The sequence below is a fragment of the Brachyhypopomus gauderio genome, unplaced genomic scaffold, assembly GCF_052324685.1.
Source record: "Brachyhypopomus gauderio isolate BG-103 unplaced genomic scaffold, BGAUD_0.2 sc56, whole genome shotgun sequence".
Classification (NCBI taxonomy): domain Eukaryota; kingdom Metazoa; phylum Chordata; class Actinopteri; order Gymnotiformes; family Hypopomidae; genus Brachyhypopomus; species Brachyhypopomus gauderio.
In genome coordinates, this window is record NW_027506879.1 from 2,430,202 (window position 1) to 2,453,552 (window position 23,351).

Consider the following 23,351-nt stretch of genomic DNA (forward strand, 5'->3'; position numbering starts at 1 on the left):
CCAGTACACAGTGATCTTATGCTCAGATGTTCTGCACCTAGTATGCCTTCTTTTTCAAAAAACATAATGTACAGAAATTAGGCATTTAAGATATCAGTATAGTGAAGTTCAAATACATTTGTTGTGTGCATGCATGTGTCTACATCTGTGTGTTGCTTTGCGGTGTTTTGTGGGCTAAATGACATGTGTGGATTGTCAGGCTATTGGTGGTAATATTATGACAGCGAGTCCGATCTCAGACCTTAACCCCGTGTTCATGGCGGCTGGCTGTAAGCTAACTCTGATGTCCAAAGGTAAAATAAATATTTTTTTTTCAAATGTAGGATGAAAGGTTGCTGGTGTCTCTGTTTTGACAAGGCCTTTCAGAATATATACAGATGATACTGACAGAAGTAGAAAATTAAATAATATTTTACACTTGATTGTGCATTTGACCAAAATATAGTGTAATTCTGATTTTATTTTTTGTCAGGAAAATTGTGTTTTGACATCTCACGTCTTATTATGTCTGGATAAATTGCTTCTCTTTTTCTTATTGTATGTGTGCCCTAATTGATAGTGTATAGGATCAATAAAGCAATATGTAATAAAATGAACAATGATATTGCAACATAACCGCCGTTAAAAACCGTTGATGTTGTTGAGGTGACATGTCTGTACGTCTGTTTACATTTGCATTTATTTTGCCTTACAGCTGATGTGAAGTATAACACTGCTGAAACTGTATGTATAGTAAACTCTTTGTATCTTATATTTGAAGAGGGGATACGTGTACTTCCTATGGACGACAAATTCTTCATAGACTACAGGAAAACTGCTTTGAAACCAGAAGAGATTCTGTTGTGCATTGAGATTCCATACACAAAAAAGGTGCAATTTAGAACATGTTTTGATTTATGGCCTGCAAAATAATGTAATTGTGATTCAAATCAATGAAAAGCTTGTGATAAGTTAGAATGATCTAAAATTTTAAAAAGACATTTGGATGGCATGTGCTGTCTAAAGTTGTATAGACATTAAGTGGTGTCGGACTGAAATTGCGTCTCTGGGACTTTTTCTAGGGACAGTATTTTTCAGCCTTTAAACAGTCATCTCGCAAAGAAGACGACATTGCCATTGTCACCTGTGGGATGAATGTTGTCTTCTTAGAGGGTTCCAACATTGTGCAGGACATGCATCTGAGTTACGGAGGGATGGGTCCCACCACCGTCCTCGCCTCAGCCACAAGCAGACGGCTCGTGGGACGGTATTTCAGATCCTGCAGTTTTTTGTATTTTCAGTGTAGAATTTAGTGAATTTAGAATGTTAGTAGCTGTGGCCGCTATTGTTTAATACATAAAAAACAGAGGCTCTCTTACAGAAGGACATTTATGGACTTGCTCCTTGCTCGCCTCGCACTCCCCGCTGCTTCTTCCCTGTTCTGTGTGCTTTGCATTCTCTGGTTTCTTCGTCCCTTAGTGGTATGTCTTCCGTGTCTTTTAGCTCATTTATTTCTCTGTGTTAGAGCTCTGTGTTTCCTTTGTCACTTGTGTAGTTAATGTTCCTGTCTTGGTTGTGTTTGGTTTCTCCACATAGTTTCTCCGCTGTTCTTTGAAGTCGTTTAGTATGTTTTACATTGTAGCCTGCTCGTGCCCTTGGTTCAGTAGCCCCTAGTTACGTGTGTGTGCGCTGTTTTCGTTTTCCGTTATTTATTTATTGTATTGTTGGTTCTTGTTAAGTATTGTCTGGTTTGCGATTGTTGTTTCTTTCTGTTTTGCTTCTCTCATTCCTGGTTCTCTTCCCATGTTCTGTATATTATAAGTATTATTTGTTGGCGTTTGAATAAATTAGTTAAATCCTGCGCTTGCGTCATCCCTGCCCGTCGCAAACGTTACAGACGCGCACACACACAGACGCACACTTATACAGGTTTGTAGAGGTTGTGCTTGTGAAATGCTGCCTAAATCTCCCAGGTATTGCATATGCTCCTGAGAGCTAAGGTTATACCTGTGAAGCACCTACTTTAATCAGTTCTGTGCTCGGTTGCAGGCAGTGGGATGACACACTGATGCAGGACGCCTGCTCCTTCTTAGCTGAGGAGATGACACTGTCTCCCTGTGCGCCGGGGGGCATGGTGGCATATAGACGCACGCTCACCGTCAGCCTGTTCTTCAAATTCTTCCTCACTGTACAGCACAAACTGGCACAGGAGGTTAGACCATCAACATACCAATTACCTACAGAATACTAGCCAGAGAAAATAACTAATATAACTAATTATGTTTGATTAAATCATGACTCAGTTAAAACTAGAGTCTTTGTGAAACAAATGAAAATGTATAATATTCGATTACATTTGAAATTTAACAAGACTGATTACATCAAAGAACTTAGAGGTGGTGTGATGGTTTTGATGATAAAAAAAATGGTTCTGCATAGAAATTGTTGTGAACACAGCTGACTGAGTGTTTCCTCAGGATCTGTCTGCTGAGGATGTCAGAGCTGATTATGCAAGTGCTATAGATCTTTCCCATATGGACTCACCAACCAGTATCCAGCTGTTTCAGGTATGCAGGCGTGTTGCACACTACATGTTATCACATGGTCCTGGGAGATGATAATAGTCTTTATTTGTATAACACCTTTCATACATACATGCAACTCAAAGTGCTTTACAGTATAAATAAAAAGAAACATTAAAGGAGATAAGACAAAAAGAAAATGTTAAAAGAATTTAAAGATAAAAATATTAAAATAACATAAAAAGTAAAAAGGTAAAGTAAATGTACATCCCTGCCACATAAAGAACTATCTACTTTTATAGGCGGTGCCTTCGGGTCAGAAAGTGGACGATATGATTGGCCGCCCCATCATGCATCTGTCCGCGATGAAGCAGGCCACAGGAGAAGCAGTCTACTGTGACGACATCCCTTGCTATGAGAATGAGCTCTATTTGGCTTTGGTCACAAGCAGTAAACCTCACGCTTACATTAAGTGAGCAGCAAATAACCGAACTAGTAAAATGCTGCACTAATGAGCATCTGGCAGAGTCTTTGTGAGGATTAGCTGTGCCGGCTCAGGGTGTCTAAAAGAAAAGTGCAGTCACATATTTGGTCAAGAGAATAAAACAGAAAAAGGCTTTAATCTGAGATGTTAAAGAATACCAAACGTAACATATATGTTCTTAGGGATTATGACTATATTGCCAAAAGTATTCGCTTACCTTCCTTGACTCACATATGAGTTTAAGTAACATCCCATTCTTAATTCATAGTGTTCAGTATCATGGACGTAGTTTTGATTTCATAAGTGGGGGGGACACAACCTGGGGTGGCGAACTGTTAAGCGGGGGGGGGGGGGGGGGGGGGGGTGCTGCATGATCCTAGTGCTAGATTTGTCGCTATTTGAATATTGGTTTTTTTACCGTTAAAAAGTGGGGGGGACATGACTTCGTCACTACTTAAATATTTGGTTTTAACTGTAAAAACTGGGGGGGACCAAAACCGGCTTTTGGAAAAGTGGGGGGGACATGTCCCCCCCGTCCCCCCTCAAAACTACGTCCGTGTTCAGTATGATGTTGGTTCACCCTTTGCAGCTAGAACAGCTTCAACTCAACTGAGAAGGCTGTCCACAAGGTTTAGGAGTATGTTCATGGGGATTTTGACCATTCGTCCAAAGGTGCATTTTTGAGGTCACATACTGATGTTGGAGGAGAAGGACTCTCGGTCTCCACTCTAATTCATCCCAAAGGTGTTCTATCAGGTTGAGGTCAGGCCTCTGTGCAGGCCAGTCAAGTTCATCCACACCAGACTCTGCCATCCATGTTTTTATGAACCTTGCATGTCATGTTGGAAGAGGAAGGAGCCAGCTCCAAACTGTTCCCACAAAGTTGGGAACATGGAATTATCCAAAAATTTCTTGGTATGCTGAAGCATTGAGAGTTCCTTTCACTAAGAGGTCAAGGCCAGCTCCTGTGTGTGTGACATATCTGTTCTTCATTTGTGTTTCTGACATACACATTGTGTGTGTGTGTGTGTGTGTGTGTGTGTGTGTGTGTGTGTGTGTGTGTGTGTGTGTGACATGTGTTGGTAGATCTATAGACACCTCGGATGCTATGGCAGTTCCAGGAGTGGTTACATTTGTGTGTGACCAGGACATCCCTGGGAGCAACAAGACGGGTCCTGCTGTCTATGACGAGACTGTTCTTGCTGAGGACAAGGTGACCAGCATAATGTAAAAGGTTTTCTAACATTCCTACACTGTAAAAAAAAAAAAGTTCAGCAAACTAAAAAAAATTGTCAACTTATTACAAGTGATTTTTTGAGTAAATTGAACTTTTCACTCAAAAGTCTGCCCAACTCAAAATATAAAGTTATATTACGAGTTCACTTAACTTAAAATATTTTGTCCATAGAATTAATTACAGGACAAAGCAGTGCTAGTTGGGAGAACAAAAACTATCACAACTTATAAAAATTAGTCCAGTCAACTTAATATTTTAAGACAAAGGCAATATAGTATTTTATAGCAATAAAGAACACAATCCAACAAGATGAACATTAATAAAACATTTATTAAAGATTATTACAAAATATCACATTTAATTACAACATTACATAAAAGCAGCATCTATTAACATTTACGGAATTTCGCAGACGCTCTTATCCAGAGCGACTTACAAAAGTGCTTTGCATCCGATCACAGAATTCATCCTAGGTAATAGTATAGATAGGTGTCAGGAATGCCACCTGATCTTTCTTAATCAACCTCACCTGCCCCTCATTACCACGCCCCCTCCAGCCTTACTTAAGCACTTCACCAGCACATCTCAGTTGTGAAGTATTGCCGACTCATGCCGCCTACCAAGCCTTTCTATATCCTGTCTGCTCTCCTGTGTCCTGACCCTCGCTTACGTCCCCAACCTTGTCTCCTGCCTAGTCCCTCTGTACCTCCTGACTTCTGCTCCCCCGGTATGACCCTGGACCGTCCTGACCACGCCAAGAAAACGCTGTTACTACTGATCCTAGTACTCGTGATTCACCTGCCTGTGTTTGTACCAGCGTCTCATTTCAATAAAAGTGGTGTTCTTCCGCATTTGGATCCCTCTCTGCCTGTTCAATACGTTACAATAGGACAGAATTCAAGACACCATAGAGTCAGACTACTACTATCTACCGGAGTCAATGTCATTACCAAGTGTTTTGCAAGTTAGATGTTTGCCAAGAAGCACAAATAACCATAGACAGACATACAATATTAAATTATTATTAAATATATATTAAATAAAATATTATTAAATATATCAATGACTGCTTAAATATTTACATATTACAGTGTCACAGAAACGTTCATATACACAGCAGGACACTAAAGTCTAAAGTGAAGAATGTTCACTCAGAATTCATTATATGTGTTTAAGTGGCACGGGGCAGGAGGGCTCTTTTCCATTGCCGGTGGTTGCTAGCTAGCCTGCTAGCTAAAGTCGCAAATGTGAGGACCCGTTAGACCGTCTATGGTTTATTTCTCCATTTGCTTTGTTGCTACTTCAGAATTAGGACGTTTATAACATCTCGAAATGATTGTTTGACAATAATGTCCTTTACTTATACACTACCAGGCTAATGTAAGAATGTCTGCATACATTTAGAACTATGCTAACACTGCTACACCTTAACTGCATTGGCCTTTAGTGGAAACGAGACTATTAACACACATTAAAACTTTGTTGAAAGTGACTTATTTGAAAATAACATTTTCTATACCTGTTTATACAAGACAGCTGGGCATATAGTCATATATAAGTGTCATTTGGCTTATTATTAGGGGTGGGCATAGATTAATTTTTTAAATCTAGATTAATCTCACTGAAATCTAAATCTAGATTAATCTATATTAAAATGGCTCATATGCGTGCTACTCAAGTAATGAATAAAAGTCAGTTTTTGAGACAGGGCTTAATACAGAGGGTGCATTAGACCAGGGGCTCATCTCCTGTTTCCAAAATGCATCAATGTTTGCTTGATGAAGCTGTTCTACTTTGATACTTGAAGAAAAAAAAACATGCTCAATAAAATGTAGGCTACTCGTGTTCAAGGGTTTATTCAGTTAAACATGAATTTGTAAGCCTACATACTGTACATTAAATAACATGTTTATTCTGCTAAACATGATATTTGAAATGTAAGCCAACATTTAGTACATTTAACCTCACGGACGTAATTTTCAAAAGTCAGTTTTGGTCCTCTGTAGTTTTAACAGTTAAAAAGAAATATTTATAGCGACGAATCTAGCGCTAGGACCATGCAGAAAACGACCGCTCCGAGCTCCGCTCCGGTAACACTTTACGTTCATAAAAATGAATTTTCCATTAAGCAAACCTGGCGACTTCGTGGCTGCATCCATGTAAAAACACGTACGATTTGTAATTCACAGGTTTAAAAACTCGTTCTCGCCCCTACTGTGCAATTTGGTTAGGAATACAGCCGAGCTAAACTATCAAGTTGAAAGTCATCATAGTTTGTTTACCCATTTTGACCCAGTTCCCAACCGAACTTTAAAATAGATTAACGGCGATAATTTTTATATCGCCCGATAAGAGTATCAAATTAACGACCGCCGTTAACGGCCCACCACTACTTATTATATTGAAACATTTGATTTTAACCTCAAGAATTACTTTGAACCTTTAAGTATACAATCTTGAGAAATGTGAAAATAAAGTAGATTTATCTGCAACATGACTTACTACTGAAAATCCCAGTCAACATGTCCATGCGGGCCCCACATGGGTTTGAAATGGGCTGGCACATGGGCCCTTTTTGGGCAACCCAGCTGAGGCCCATAAAGATTTGTCCATCGGCTCCACATGGGCCCCATGTGTGTTAGCCCATGTGGGCCAATATTGGGGTCAATGTGGGCCTCAGGTGGGCCCCGTATGAGCAATGATTCACTGGCCCTACATGGGCCCCATGTGTGTTAGCCCATGTGGGCCAATATTGGGGTCAATGTGGGCCTCAGGTGGGCCCCGTATGAGCAATGATTCACTGGCCCTACATGGGCCCCTTGTTTGTGTGTGATAATGATGGGGCCAGTGTGGGCAACAAGTAGGGCCCTTATGGTTAACTGCAGACACCCGCTTCAGCCCCATTAGGGGCCCATGGGCAAATCTTTATAGGGCCCATATGGGTTATGCAAAGGGGGCTCAAATATCAGCCCATCACTCACTAGAATGTCAGCTTGCATCACACATTTGGAGCACAATTACTATAATGCTAACTTGTGTCATCCAATGTGGGTCCCTATGGAGTCATGGAGGGCTTCAGGTGACGTCTCTGCTGTACATACCTAATGCAATATTCAGTTGCTTTTCTTACTTTGCAAAACTGTTGTATAAGAGCACAGCACTAAAGACTGTATTATCATAAGTAATTTCAATCAGAGATGAGCTGTTTATAATAATACTTACATTTAAATGACGACAAATGCTTGATCAATCCTAATAAAAATGTTTTATTGAAAACGACAACTCATTAACAATTTTAACCATAAATGTCCATAAAACATTTGTTAAGAGTCTTTAGAATCCTTTACTGTGTGTTGCTGAGTTGTGTAGTTTCACATCGTGTAGAGAGAGAGAGAGAGAGAGAGAAGAGGGGAGGGAGAGACAGACAACAGTATTAATTAAAGCACACAACAGTAACACTGCAGATTATCTAAACCACTTTTATCAATGATAAACATCCTTCTCTGTGAATCTAAAACATGGTAAAGCATAAAAATCCTGTTTGTACTATTGAATTAGCTCACTAGGCCTGTTTAATGGGCATGCATTTTCTGCACCACCTGGGTCCTGACCATAATACACTGTACAGAACTCTATGAAGGCTCTTGCCAGCTTCTAGTTTGCACAGGATAATAAAATCCTGACCAGTACTCCTTCAAATATACTATACAATTCATTAATTTGGGCTGCTGCAATTACTCAAAATTTCCAAAGACACTGATATCTAACACTTTAATCACCTCTTGGGGGAGATTTTACAAATGCCAAGTGATGTGTTTACAAGTTAGGTGTACATAAAACATTTAAAAACTCCAATATAGGAGCTGTCAGGGTTTTGGAAAGTAAAAATGACAATGATTTTCACATGCCTTCATAGTCACATTATCACAAACGTGTAACTCACTATTGATTACTTACATCTGTTCTGCATTGCTTTTTTGAAAGTCTCTCTGCGCTCTCAGTGCACAGTTTCCATCATGGTCACGAGCATTGGTAAACCACTTTGAGACAGCTCTCTCAACATCTTCTTTAGTTAATTCTGAAGATAAGCATTTTGTTTTAGGGCACCTACAAAACAAAATTTAAAATTCAGATAGAATAAACTGAGGCAAAAACAACCACCACATGTTACTTTACAGAGCACCAAAACGAGAAAACCGCTATCTAACTTGGACCCATTACAAGAATGATTAGTAGCTGTTTATCCATAAGACAATACTCTTTTCTGCTATACACAAGGTTTTCTATGGTAGGTTAGGACTACGATCATTTGTTTTTCCCCTCATACTGGGATTAATACTACACAGCTCTACCTTAGAAATGCAGTCATTTGTATTTGGTATATTTAATGCCTGTTCTGTTCAGGACATGACTTACTGTAAAGGTTTATCACTTAATTAATAACTAGCAGGACAATTATCTTTTCTACCAAAACGTTAAGCAAACATTCTCTAAACCTAACTAGCTAGCTAGCTAACCAAGGTGACCACTTAGTTCTAGTGTTTGCTAAGACAGTTTAACTAGGGTGACCAAACGTCCGTATTTCCCGGGACATGTCCATATTTCACGTCCTGTCCCGGGCGTCCCGGGATATTTTTTAAAACTGTGGAAATGTCCTGGTTTTTAAATTACATTAATCGGGCCATTAATTCTAGGCACTAGGACCCTGAGCACGGCGCTGTATGACACGGAATCCCTGAGCCTCATCAGTTGAGCTTACGTTCGCCACACCAGAAACCCCCCCCCCCCCCCCCCCCCCCCGCTCGACAACTTACAATCGCCGCCACCCCCCCCCCGCTCCACAACTTACGTTCGCTCCCTCCCGTTCGACAACTTACACACAGTGTCCTGGTTTTCCCAAACAAAAATATGGTCACCCTAGTTTAACTCACTATCTTAGGTTAGCTAGCCTAGCAACATCGAAATTTGCACTCATGTCTTAGCTGATCTAGGAAAATTAATTAACTAAATCTAGGTGGGTTACGTCGAAAATGTGTAAACATAGACATTTTAAACACTATATTTCCCCCCACAGATTATTCCTCTTAGCCATAACAAATGAACGGCTTGCGTTCTACCTTTCAACACTAACGGTTGTTTTAGCTATCAAGCTAGCTAGCTAACGTAGCTAGGTTTGAATTAAATATAACGTCAGGCATTATATCCTCAGATATTTTTCTTTCTTTCATTGTATATTTGTTCTTTTACACATTGATAACCAAATTAGAGAAACCGGATAAAAAGTAAATTTCTTACCTCAGTGAATGATATCTCCAACGGATATAAAAATACGCTTTCAGTCAGGCCAGGCGGGAGACCATTAGTCTTTTGTTGTGGGCGGGCGCGCACGAGAGGAGGCGAGGCAATGGTTTATTCCATAAATCTGAAGCAGGTGTTAATATTTTGAATGAATTTAGTTATTATAACTGCTTCACAAGTTAAACTATATCAACATGCAATTTATTTGTGTGCCAGAGAAATATCCAGTTCTACCATCATTTGCTTGAGCTGAGGTATAAAATCGTGTACTATGTAAAAATGTCTGTTTTGTAAATGGTATTTAAAAGTCCGTTTTTAAAATATTAGGCTATTTAAAAAATCAGGCCCACGTGGGTCCCAACTATAACCCAACTGGGGCCGGGATTTATAACCCCAATGGGGCCCACAAATGTAACTCAACTGGGGCCCGAATAGAACCCTTAAAAAAGCCCACTCTAAGCCCATGCCCAGATAAAACCCATACTGCCCAGTTAAATCCCATGTGGGGCCCATGTGGACATGTTGGCTGGGATGTACACCATACCTTGTGCAGTTGCAAACGTGCATAAGCTCCTGCACAGCCGGGAAACCCCGTAGCAAACGCTACTAACTTGAAGTGCGCATGCGTTCATTAAACAAGTTAGTTCAGTGGACAAGAAACGTAAAATAGTAAGTTACATCAACAAAGGAAAATAAGTTAGGAATACGTTGGAGCTGAATTTGTTGAAATTACTTAAGATATGTGAACCTCACCAACTTTTTTTTTTTTTTAGTTCAAATTACATTCTTACTTTAGTTTCGAGAACTAAACAAAAGTTGGATTTTTTACAGTGTAATCAGTAATGGAGAAGCATTAATCTGGCCTTCAATTCAGCAGCAGTACATTGATTTGAGAGTTTGTTTCTATAAACAAAGATAAACTGTTTTGTCATAACCAAAATGGACAAAGAATACATAGAAATTATACCTGAAAGAGGTCATCTTTGAATGGTGCGTGGGTCTCTAATCTTGTGAATCCTCTCATATGAATCTTACTTGATTTGCTCACAGAAGGATCATATCAAATTGTCCTGCACTGTACACTGGATAATCTATTATTGAATATTTTATGAGGGGTTTCAATTAACAAGGAGCAGTGATATGTGAACTGTCAGTGATTTAGTTATAGCCAAGAATCAGGTTCTTCTAATTGTAACACAACTATCAGTGTAATAATAATGCAATCTAATTCTAATTATTAAAAGACATTGCTGATTTCTTATTACCAGACCTCAACAAAGTTGCTAAGAATTAGTTTTTGTGACAGGCAGGGAGTGCGAAATAAAAAGGAAGCGATCATGCCAAATCTCAGGGAAAAAGGAGAATTTAATGAATAAGGTGCACAAACCAAAAATTCATGACACAATCCAAATTAAGGAAGTAATAACCAGCAGTCAACTGCTACAAAGACAAGACATATATAGACAGACAAACAACCCTCAGGTGGGGGATTGATAATAGGACCCACCCACCTGAGGGACGAACACAACGCAACAACAGGACAACTGCCGCTGTGGATGGGGGCGACCGGCAGGGGGCCCCCCATACCGTGACAGTTTTAAAGTTCTTTTATGTATCCTCAGGAACATAATTTCAGGTGATTCGACCTGACTCACAGCATGTGTGTGCATTTTTAAAGAATAGTGCATTGAATCTCCACACAAATAATAAATGATAACAAATAAAATAAATAATAACAAATCGCCTATAGTAGTGATGTCTCTTCCCTCACTCCTAGGTCACGTGTGTGGGTCACATAGTGGGGGCTGTAGTGGCAGACACACAAGCCCATGCACAGAGGGCAGCCAAGGCTGTACGCATCTCTTATGAGGATCTGCAGCCTGTGATTGTCACCATTCAGGTGAGCAGTTTCACACACCTGGATTTACCTGTTAAGTAAGGTTGTTATTCTCTCTGTCTAGCTGTAGTCATGATAATAGTTGTCTCCTCTGTTTTTTCCAACTTCTAACTGATCACCCCAATACTTGCCATTATGCACAAATATGTTAAACACATTTCAGATGAGTCTGAAAGCCATATTCAGGTGTTGCATTACATTTGGAGATGTGTGACTGTCACCACAACATATGTGGTTTGAAATTCTTGAATACTTCTGTTAAAGAATTTTACATAAATTGTTACTTCAGTATTTACAGTATTACATTTACATATTTATATGCTTGATATTCACTCAATAATATTTCAAAACAAAACACCCTGCTTGTCCTACACTGCTAATCTCTATAGTGTGACGGTGCAGCTCCTGACCCCTCCCTCTGTGTCTGCATGTTTTTTCTCTATGTATGTTTACTTCTGTGTGTGTGTGTATTGGTGTGTGTTCATCTGTGTTTGTTGTAGCACCTATTACTTGTCTTGTTAACGTTATGGGTTGCATCCATATTTGTGTACTTAAGCGTGTGTTAGTCTTTCTCAGTTCTTGTCCGATCCAGTTCCGTTGAGTCGTACATGTCGATTATCCATTCACGCAAAAGTGCTATTGCTAATTGTTATTAAACATTGCTATTCACAATAACCTTCACTGGTTTAGGGTGAAGCGGTCTTAATGCCACAAACACTTACAGACCTGGGACTGCAGAACTACGGCCTGCGGGCCACATCCGGCCCGTTGTGCGTCCCTGTCTGGCCCGCGAGAGGCCAATCATAAATGAAACAAATATCTATGTCGTGCGTGCATTACAACTGTGATGCTTTTATTTTAAAATCACTACGTTTGTGTTAATTCCGTGTGGACGTACGTGCGTGTGTGTGAGCTGTGCGAGAAACAGTAGGGTTAGGTAGGTGATCAGTGACAAATTAAGGCTGAATTTATACTTTCGCGAATGAACGTAGCGCGCGAACCTCCGCGAACGGGGGAACATTTACGTGATGAATTTTAATGTTGCATTGTGTTCCAGGTTTGAAATGTGCTGGAATTTAGGCTAAAGTACTTGAAAATGCTTGAAATTGTGACTGTATTTCGATTCACAACAAATAGCTGACTGAACAGGGGGGTAATTCCAGAAAGCGGATTTAGTGACGAAACCGGGTAGGGCTGGGTATCGATTCAAATTCCAAGAATCGATCCGATTCCGATTCTGAAGATTAAGAATCGATTTATTTAGATTTAATCCGATTTAATCGATTCTATCCGATTCGATCCAATTTGGGGTTTAGTGTTAATAAAAATGTATTTGAGCTGTTTCCTGACTCTGTACAGAAGCAACATGTTAAAACTAGTATTATATCGATATTAATCAGCAAATAGTTACTGGTAGTTGGTAGTTACTGATGGCTGGAAGACTGGTGAAAAGGGTCATCATAAATCTACCTTCAAGAAAGGTAATAAACAGGACAATAAACAGAGGACATCTTTGAGATGTCTATGTCTGCAACAGTGGACTCCTACTGGGACACTAACCAGTGCATTATTATTATGATTGAAATAATTAAGAATTCACCCAAAAGCTGTTGCTACCAAATGCATTTTTATTTTAAAAGTGCTCACACTTAATAAACTGAAAGTATAAAATGTAAACGTGTATTTTTCTTTAAAGTGCGAATATAAGAACAGAACTGTCATGTTACGGTCCCCGACCCCTCCCTTTTGGGCGTGTGTTAACGTTGTCTGCGTCTACTCGTCTGCGTCTGTAGATCTCCGTGGGTGCGGGTGCGTCTTGTGATAGTCCGTCTCACCTGTGGCTCGTCTCGTCACGTGGGGTTTGTGTGTTCGCGCAGCGTCCTGTGTTTGTTGTTTGAGTCACACATGTTCTATGTAAACGTGTTTTATGTGCGCTGTCTGCGCTTCGGTAAATGTAATAAACGTAACGATTTGGAAAGTGCAAAGGATTCTGTCTCGTCCATCGCATTGCGCTCAACGTTACAACAACATTTTTAACTTTTTTAAACTGTAAAAACACTGGGTGAACTGTCAGTGACATGGACTAACTGTAAATAGTCACTGACACTGGATAAACTGTCCTTCTGCTTTTAGATTGCCGATTTGACTATCGTCGTTACCGTCACTGTCCGACGCCATGTTGTTTTATAGTTAGTTAGACCGAGCACGCCTGCGTGAATTCAGTGACGAGGCGGAGGTAAAAGTTCACAAAAAAATCGATCTTTGGATGTACGAATCGATTATCATATGCGAATCGTTTCTGAATCGGAAAATCGATTTTTTCAACACAGGCCAAAAACCGGGTAAGTAAACTCAGAGTTAACGAAAACTCAGGGTTTTCCATTCCAGAAACCGAGCTTAGAGAGAACCTGAGTCAGCTGAGAAATATTGAAATGGACCTTGAAAGTGCCATAGAAGTGATTTAAAGGTAGGTTTAAGCCTGGTTTATACTTGACGCGGCGCGAGGGTCCGCGCGGCGAAAATGATGTAATCGCGGTGACTCCGCCCGTGTGTGAGGGCCTTGCGCGCTGTCGATAAACAAAGTCATGTTTGTAGGGTTTCTACATTTTTACAATGTATTTACAATTCAATTTATTTTTGCCATGTCTCAAAATAAATTGATAGTCGAAAAACCACACAGCACCCCTTAAGAGAGATTAAATTATCATCTCTTAAAACCCTTAAGACAGATTAAATTACTTAAACTGGAATTATGATCATTTTGAAGTACATGTAGAAGCAAATACATATATTGAATATATATATATATATATATATATATATATATATATATATATATATATATATATATATATATATATATATTCTCTTTTCCATCTATGTTAACTGAGGTAAAGATGCTGGCAGTACACAGTATATGACTTTCTACCTTCCTTCCTTCCAGGATGCCATTGCCAGTGAGTCCTTCTACCAGCCCATACGCACAATAGAGAGAGGAGATCTCACTCAAGGGTTTCAAGAAGCTGACAACATTCTGCAAGGTACTCAAAGTCCTGAACAGCAGCTTCCTACTGAAGCAAAAATCTGGCAGTCATGTTCTCCCTAATCACCTGTGTTCACATTCTATCTAGACACCTGTGCTTGTGTTCTGCCTAGACACCAGTGCTGATGTTCTTTCTAGACACCTGTGCTCATGTTCTCCCTAAGCACCTGTGTTCATATTCTGCCTAGACACATGTGTTTGTGTTCTCCCTAAGCACCTGTGTTCAGGTATGTTCTACCTGTGCTTTTCCTGTGCTCTGGTTTGTTATTCCTAGGTGAGATACACATAGGCGGACAGGAACATTTTTATCTGGAGACAAACTGCACAGTGGCCGTACCTCGAGGAGAAGATGGAGAGATGGAGCTTTTTGTGTCCACCCAGTCAGCTGCTAAGACACAAGTAAGCATACCTTGAGATTGGGCATGTAAATGAAAGTGTGCACTTTAACATGTGTTCCTATGTCAGTGAGATTCAGCAAAACTAATGAGAAAAAAATAGCCTAAGATCACACAAGGGATCTACCACCACCCAACAGGAGAAATACTAAACCTAATAAACAGCACATGGCACCTCTAACCAATAAAGAATATTCAGAACAAAGGAGTATTATGTGGGCATGCAGGACGTGGAAGTGGCAGATACCCTGCCCAGTCTCTGATACCCTGCCCAGTCACTGATACCCTGCCCAGTCACTGATACCCTGCCCAGTCACTGATGCCCTGCCCAGTCACTGATACCCTGCCCAGTGATACCCTGCCCAGTCTCTGATACCCTGCCCAGTCTCTGATACCCTGCCCAGTGATACCCTGCCCAGTCACTGATACCCTGCCCAGTCTCTGATACCCTGCCCAGTCTCTGATACCCTGCCCAGTCACAGATACCCTGCCCAGTCACAGATACCCTGCCCAGTCACTGATACCCTGCCCAGTCAGTTATACCCTGCCCAGTCACTGATACCCTGCCCAGTCTCTGATACCCTGCCCAGTCACAGATACCCTGCCCAGTCTCTGATACCCTGCCCAGTCTCTGATACCCTGCCCAGTCAGTGATACTCTGCCCAGTGTCTGATACCCTGCCCAGTCACTGATACCCTGCCCAGTCTCTGATACCCTGCCCAGTCACAGATACCCTGCCCAGTCACAGATACCCTGCCCAGTCACAGATACCCTGCCCAGTGTCTGATACCCTGCCCAGTCACTGATACCCTGCCCAGTCTCTGATACCCTGCCCAGTCACTGATACCCTGCCCAGTGTCTGATACCCTGCCCAGTGTCTGATACCCTGCCCAGTCAGTGATACCCTGCCCAGTCTCTGATACCCTGCCCAGTCACTGATACCCTGCCCAGTCTCTGATACCCTGCCCAGTCACAGATATCCTGCCCAGTCGCAGATACCCTGCCCAGTCGCAGATACCCTGCCCAGTCACTGATACCCTGCCTAGTCTCTGATACCCTGCCCAGTCTCTGATACCCTGCCCAGTCAGTGATACTCTGCCCAGTCACTGATACCCTGCCCAGTGTCTGATACCCTGCCCAGTCACTGATACCCTGCCCAGTCTCTGATACCCTGCCCGGTCTCTGATACCCTGCGTAGTCACAGATACCCTGCCCAGTCACTGATACCCTGCCCAGTCAGTTATATCCTGCCTAGTCTCTGATACCCTGCCCAGTCTCTGATACCCTGCCCAGTCAGTGATACTCTGCCCAGTGTCTGATACCCTGCCCAGTCACTGATACCCTGCCCAGTCTCTGATACCCTGTCCAGTCAGATACCCTGCCCAGTCACAGATACCCTGCCCAGTCTCTGATACCCTGCCCAGTCTCTGATACCCTGCCCAGTCACTGATACCCTGCCCAGTCTCTGATACCCTGCCCAGTCTCTGATACTCTGCCCAGTCACAGATACCCTGCCCAGTCACAGTACCCTGCCCAGTCACTGATACCCTGCCCAGTCAGTTATACCCTGCCCAGTCACTGATACCCTGCCCAGTCTCTGATACCCTGCCTAGTCACAGATACCCTGCCTAGTCACAGATACCCTGCCCAGTCTCTGATACCCTGCCCAGTCACAGATACCCTGCCCAGTCACAGATAACCTGCCCAGTCTCTGATACCCTGCCCAGTCTCTGATACCCTGCTCAGTCAGTGATACCCTGCCCAGTCTCTGATACCCTGCCCAGACACTGATACCCTGCCCAGTCTCTGATACCCTGCCCAGTCACTGATACCCTGCCCAGTCTGATACCCTGCCCAGTCACTGATACCCTGCCCAGTCAGTTATACCCTGCCCAGTCACTGATACCATGCGCAGTCACTGATACCCTGCCCAGTCTCTGATACCCTGCTCAGTCAATGATACCCTGCCCAGTCTCTGATACCCTGCCCAGTCACAGATACCCTGCCCAGTCTCTGACACCCTGCCCAGTCACTGATACCCTGCCCAGTCTGATACCCTGCCCAGTCACAGATACCCTGCCCAGTCACTGATACCCTGCCCAGTCAGTTATATCCTGCCTAGTCTCTGATACCCTGCCCAGTCACTGATACCCTGCCCAGTCTCTGATACCCTGCCCAGTCTCTGATACCCTGCCCAGTCAGTGATACTCTGCCCAGTGTCTGATACCCTGCCCAGTCACTGATACCCTGCCCAGTCTCTGATACCCTGTCCAGTCAGATACCCTGCCCAGTCACAGATACCCTGCCCAGTCTCTGATACCCTGCCCAGTCACTGATAACCTGCCCAGTCTCTGATACCCTGCCCAGTCTCTGATACTCTGCCCAGTCACAGATACCCTGCCCAGTCACAGATACCCTGCCCAGTCACTGATACCCTGCCCAGTCAGTTATACCCTGCCCAGTCACTGATACCCTGCCCAGTCTCTGATACCCTGCCTAGTCACAGATACCCTGCCTAGTCACAGATACCCTGCCCAGTCACAGATACCCTGCCCAGTCTGATACCCTGCCCAATCACTGATACCCTGCCCAGTCAGTTATACCCTGCCCAGTCACTGATACCATGCGCAGTCACTGATACCCTGCCCAGTCACAGATACCCTGCCTAGTCACAGATACCCTGCCCAGTCTCTGATACCCTGCCCAGTCACAGATACCCTGCCCAGTCACAGATACCCTGCCCAGTCAGAGATACCCTGCCCAGTCTCTGATACCCTGCTCAGTCAGTGATACCCTGCCCAGTCAGTGATACCCTACCCAGTCTCTGATACCCTGCCCAGACACTGATACCCTGCCCAGTCTCTGATACCCTGCCCAGTCACTGATACCCTGCCCAGTCTGATACCCTGCCCAGTCTCTGATACTCTGCCCAGTCACAGATACCCTGCCCAGTCACTGATACCCTGCCCAGTCAGTTATACCCTGCCCAGTCACTGATACCCTGCCCAGTCTCTGATACCCTGCCTAGTCACAGATACCCTGCCCAGTCTCTGATACCCTGCCCAGTCACAGATACCCTGCCCAGTCTGATACCCTACCCAGTCTCTGATACCCTGCTCAGTCAGTGATACCCTGCCCAGTCTCTGATACCCTGCCCAGACACTGATACCCTGCCCAGTCTCTGATACCCTGCCTAGTCACTGATACCCTGCCCAGTCTGATACCCTGCCCAGTCACTGATACCCTGCCCAGTCAGTTATACCCTGCCCAGTCACTGATACCATGCGCAGTCACTGATACCCTGCCCAGTCTCTGATACCCTGCCCAGTCTCTGATACCCTGCCCAGTCAGTTATACCCTGCCCAGTCACTGATACCATGCGCAGTCACTGATACCCTGCCCAGTCTCTGATACCCTGCCCAGTCACTGATACCATGCCCAGTCACTGATACCCTGCCCAGTCACAGATACCCTGCCCAGTCACAGATACCCTGCCCAGTCACTGATACCCTGCCCAGTCAGTTATACCCTGCCCAGTCACTGATACCCTGCCCAGTCACAGATACCCTGCCCAGTCTGATACCCTGCCCAGTCTCTGATACCCTGCTCAGTCAGTGATACCCTGCCCAGTCTCTGATACCCTGCCCAGACACTGATACCCTGCCCAGTCTCTGATACCCTGCCTAGTCACTGATACCCTGCCCAGTCTGATACCCTGCCCAGTCACTGATACCCTGCCCAGTCAGTTATACCCTGCCCAGTCACTGATACCACGCGCAGTCACTGATACCCTGCCCAGTCTCTGATACCCTGCCCAGTCTCTGATACCCTGCCCAGTCACTGATACCATGCGCAGTCACTGATACCCTGCCCAGTCTCTGATACCCTGCCCAGTCTCTGATACCCTGCCCAGTCACTGATACCATGCCCAGTCACTGATACCCTGCCCAGTCTCTGATACCCTGCCCAGTCACTGACACCCTGCCCAATCAGTTATACCCTGCCCAGTCACAGATACCCTGCCCAGTCTCTGATACCCTGCCCAGTCACAGATATCCTGCCCAGTCGCAGATACCCTGCCCAGTCACTGATACCCTGCCCAGTCAGTTATATCCTGCCTAGTCTCTGATACCCTGCCCAGTCACTGATACCCTGCCCAGTCAGTTATACCCTGCCCAGTTACTGATACCCTGCCCAGTCTCTGATACCCTGCCTAGTCACAGATACCCTGCCTAGTCACAGATACCCTGCCCAGTCTCTGATACCCTGCCCAGTCACAGATACCCTGCCCAGTCTGATACCCTGCCCAGTCTCTGATACCCTGCTCAGTCAGTGATACCCTGCCCAGTCTCTGATACCCTGCCCAGACACTGATACCCTGCCCAGTCTCTGATACCCTGCCTAGTCACTGATACCCTGCCCAGTCTGATACCCTGCCCAGTCAGTTATACCCTGCCCAGTCACTGATACCATGCGCAGTCACTGATACCCTGCCCAGTCTCTGATACCCTGCCCAGTCAGTTATACCCTGCCCAGTCACTGATACCATGCGCAGTCACTGATACCCTGCCCAGTCTCTGATACCCTGCCCAGTCACTGATACCATGCCCAGTCACTGATACCCTGCCCAGTGATACCCTGCCCAGTCTCTGATACCCTGCCCAGTCACTGATACTCTGCCCAGTGTCTGATACCCTGCCCAGTGTCTGATACCCTGCCCAGTCTCTGATACCCTGCTCAGTCAGTGATACCCTGCCCAGTCTCTGATACCCTGCCCAGACACTGATACCCTGCCCAGTCTCTGATACCCTGCCTAGTCACTGATACCCTGCCCAGTCTGATACCCTGCCCAGTCACTGATACCCTGCCCAGTCAGTTATACCCTGCCCAGTCACTGATACCATGCGCAGTCACTGATACCCTGCCCAGTCTCTGATACCCTGCCCAGTCTCTGATACCCTGCCCAGTCAGTTATACCCTGCCCAGTCACTGATACCATGCGCAGTCACTGATACCCTGCCCAGTCTCTGATACCCTGCCCAGTCTCTGATACCCTGCCCAGTCACTGATACCATGCCCAGTCACTGATACCCTGCCCAGTGATACCCTGCCCAGTCTCTGATACCCTGCCCAGTCACTGATACCCTGCCCAGTGTCTGATACCCTGCCCAGTGTCTGATACCCTGCCCAGTCTCTGATACCCTGCCCAGTCTCTGATACCCTGCCCAGTCACTGATACCCTGCCCAGTCACTGATACCCTGCCCAGTCTCTGATACTCTGCCCAGTCACAGATACCCTGCCCAGTCTCTGATACCCTGCCCAGTCACAGATATCCTGCCCAGTCGCAGATACCCTGCCCAGTCACTGATACCCTGGCCAGTCTCTGATACCCTGCCCAGTCTCTGATACCCTGCCCAGTCAGTGATACTCTGCCCAGTGTCTGATACCCTGCCCAGTCACTGATACCCTGCCCAGTCTCTGATACCCTGTCCAGTCAGATACCCTGCCCAGTCACAGATACCCTGCCCAGTCACAGATACCCTGCCCAGTCTCTGATACCCTGCCCAGTCTCTGATACCCTGCCCAGTCACTGATACCCTGCCCAGTCACTGATACCCTGCCCAGTCTCTGATACCCTGCCCAGTCACAGATACCCTGCCCAGTCACTGATACCCTGCCCAGTCAGTTATACCCTGCCCAGTCACTGATACCCTGCCCAGTCTCTGATACCCTGCCCATCACTGATACCCTGCCCAGTGATACCCTGCCCAGTCTCTGATACCCTGCCCAGTCACTGATACCCTGCCCAGTGTCTGATACCCTGCCCAGTGTCTGATACCCTGCCCAGTCACTGATACCCTGCCCAGTCTCTGATACCCTGCCCAGTCTCTGATACCCTGCCCAGTCACAGATACCCTGCCCAGTCTCTGATACCCTGCCCAGTCACAGATATCCTGCCCAGTCGCAGATACCCTGCCCAGTCACTGATACCCTGCCCAGTCTCTGATACCCTGCCCAGTCTCTGATACCCTGCCCAGTCAGTGATACTCTGCCCAGTGTCTGATACCCTGCCCAGTCACTGATACCCTGCCCAGTCTCTGATACCCTGTCCAGTCAGATACCCTGCCCAGTCACAGATACCCTGCCCAGTCACAGATACCCTGCCCAGTCTCTGATACCCTGCCCAGTCTCTGATACCCTGCCCAGTCACTGATACCCTGCCCAGTCTCTGATACCCTGCCCAGTCTCTGATACCCTGCCCAGTCACAGATACCCTGCCCAGTCACTGATACCCTGCCCAGTCAGTTATACCCTGCCCAGTCACTGATACCCTGCCCAGTCTCTGATACCCTGCCCAGTCACTGATACCCTGCCCAGTCACTGATACCCTGCCCAGTCTCTGATACTCTGCCCAGTCACAGATACCCTGCCCAGTCACAGATACCCTGCCCGGTCTCTGATACCCTGCCCAGTCACAGATATCCTGCCCAGTCGCAGATACCCTGCCCAGTCACTGATACCCTGCCCAGTCTCTGATACCCTGCCCAGTCTCTGATACCCTGCCCAGTCAGTGATACTCTGCCCAGTGTCTGATACCCTGCCCAGTCACTGATACCCTGCCCAGTCTCTGATACCCTGTCCAGTCAGATACCCTGCCCAGTCACAGATACCCTGCCCAGTCTCTGATACCCTGCCCAGTCTCTGATACCCTGCCCAGTCACTGATACCCTGCCCAGTCTCTGATACCCTGCCCAGTCTCTGATACCCTGCCCAGTCACAGATACCCTGCCCAGTCACTGATACCCTGCCCAGTCACTGATACCCTGCCCAGTCAGTTATACCCTGCCCAGTCTCTGATACCCTGCCCAGACACTGATACCCTGCCCAGTCTCTGATACCCTGCCTAGTCACTGATACCCTGCCCAGTCTGATACCCTGCCCAGTCAGTTATACCCTGCCCAGTCACTGATACCATGCGCAGTCACTGATACCCTGCCCAGTCTCTGATACCCTGCCCAGTCAGTTATACCCTGCCCAGTCACTGATACCATGCGCAGTCACTGATACCCTGCCCAGTCTCTGATACCCTGCCCAGTCTCTGATACCCTGCCCAGTCACTGATACCATGCCCAGTCACTGATACCCTGCCCAGTGATACCCTGCCCAGTCTCTGATACCCTGCCCAGTCACTGATACTCTGCCCAGTGTCTGATACCCTGCCCAGTGTCTGATACCCTGCCCAGTCTCTGATACCCTGCTCAGTCAGTGATACCCTGCCCAGTCTCTGATACCCTGCCCAGACACTGATACCCTGCCCAGTCTCTGATACCCTGCCTAGTCACTGATACCCTGCCCAGTCTGATACCCTGCCCAGTCACTGATACCCTGCCCAGTCAGTTATACCCTGCCCAGTCACTGATACCATGCGCAGTCACTGATACCCTGCCCAGTCTCTGATACCCTGCCCAGTCTCTGATACCCTGCCCAGTCAGTTATACCCTGCCCAGTCACTGATACCATGCGCAGTCACTGATACCCTGCCCAGTCTCTGATACCCTGCCCAGTCACTGATACCATGCCCAGTCACTGATACCCTGCCCAGTGATACCCTGCCCAGTCTCTGATACCCTGCCCAGTCACTGATACCCTGCCCAGTGTCTGATACCCTGCCCAGTGTCTGATACCCTGCCCATTCTCTGATACCCTGCCCAGTCTCTGATACCCTGCCCAGTCACTGATACCCTGCCCAGTCACTGATACCCTGCCCAGTCTCTGATACTCTGCCCAGTCACAGATACCCTGCCCAGTCTCTGATACCCTGCCCAGTCACAGATATCCTGCCCAGTCGCAGATACCCTGCCCAGTCACTGATACCCTGCCCAGTCTCTGATACCCTGCCCAGTCACTGATACCCTGCCCAGTCACTGATACCCTGCCCAGTCACTGATACCCTGCCCAGTCTCTGATACTCTGCCCAGTCACAGATACCCTGCCCAGTCACAGATACCCTGCCCGGTCTCTGATACCCTGCCCAGTCACAGATATCCTGCCCAGTCGCAGATACCCTGCCCAGTCACTGATACCCTGCCCAGTCTCTGATACCCTGCCCAGTCTCTGATACCCTGCCCAGTCAGTGATACTCTGCCCAGTGTCTGATACCCTGCCCAGTCACTGATACCCTGCCCAGTCTCTGATACCCTGTCCAGTCAGATACCCTGCCCAGTCACAGATACCCTGCCCAGTCTCTGATACCCTGCCCAGTCTCTGATACCCTGCCCAGTCTCTGATACCCTGCCCAGTCTCTAATACCCTGCCCAGTCACTGATACCCTGCCCAGTCTCTGATACCCTGCCCAGTCTCTGATACCCTGCCCAGTCACAGATACCCTGCCCAGTCACTGATACCCTGCCCAGTCACTGATACCCTGCCCAGTCAGTTATACCCTGCCCAGTCTCTGATACCCTGCCCAGACACTGATACCCTGCCCAGTCTCT

General features: G+C 45.8%; 1 protein-coding gene across 3 annotated transcripts in view; it reads left to right on the forward strand.

Moving 5' to 3' along the window:
• xdh (xanthine dehydrogenase) overlaps window positions 1-23,351 on the forward strand; it is an 81,231-nt gene that overhangs the window by 5,098 nt on the left and 52,782 nt on the right. For all 3 annotated transcript variants that reach the window (XM_076987826.1, XM_076987825.1, XM_076987827.1), the window contains 10 exons: window positions 200-293; window positions 761-870; window positions 1,062-1,246; window positions 2,029-2,191; window positions 2,457-2,546; window positions 2,804-2,973; window positions 4,072-4,198; window positions 11,298-11,420; window positions 14,362-14,458; window positions 14,735-14,859. In XM_076987826.1, the coding sequence (XP_076843941.1) occupies window positions 200-293; window positions 761-870; window positions 1,062-1,246; window positions 2,029-2,191; window positions 2,457-2,546; window positions 2,804-2,973; window positions 4,072-4,198; window positions 11,298-11,420; window positions 14,362-14,458; window positions 14,735-14,859 (1,284 nt within the window). The remainder of the gene's footprint in view (window positions 1-199; window positions 294-760; window positions 871-1,061; window positions 1,247-2,028; window positions 2,192-2,456; window positions 2,547-2,803; window positions 2,974-4,071; window positions 4,199-11,297; window positions 11,421-14,361; window positions 14,459-14,734; window positions 14,860-23,351) is intronic.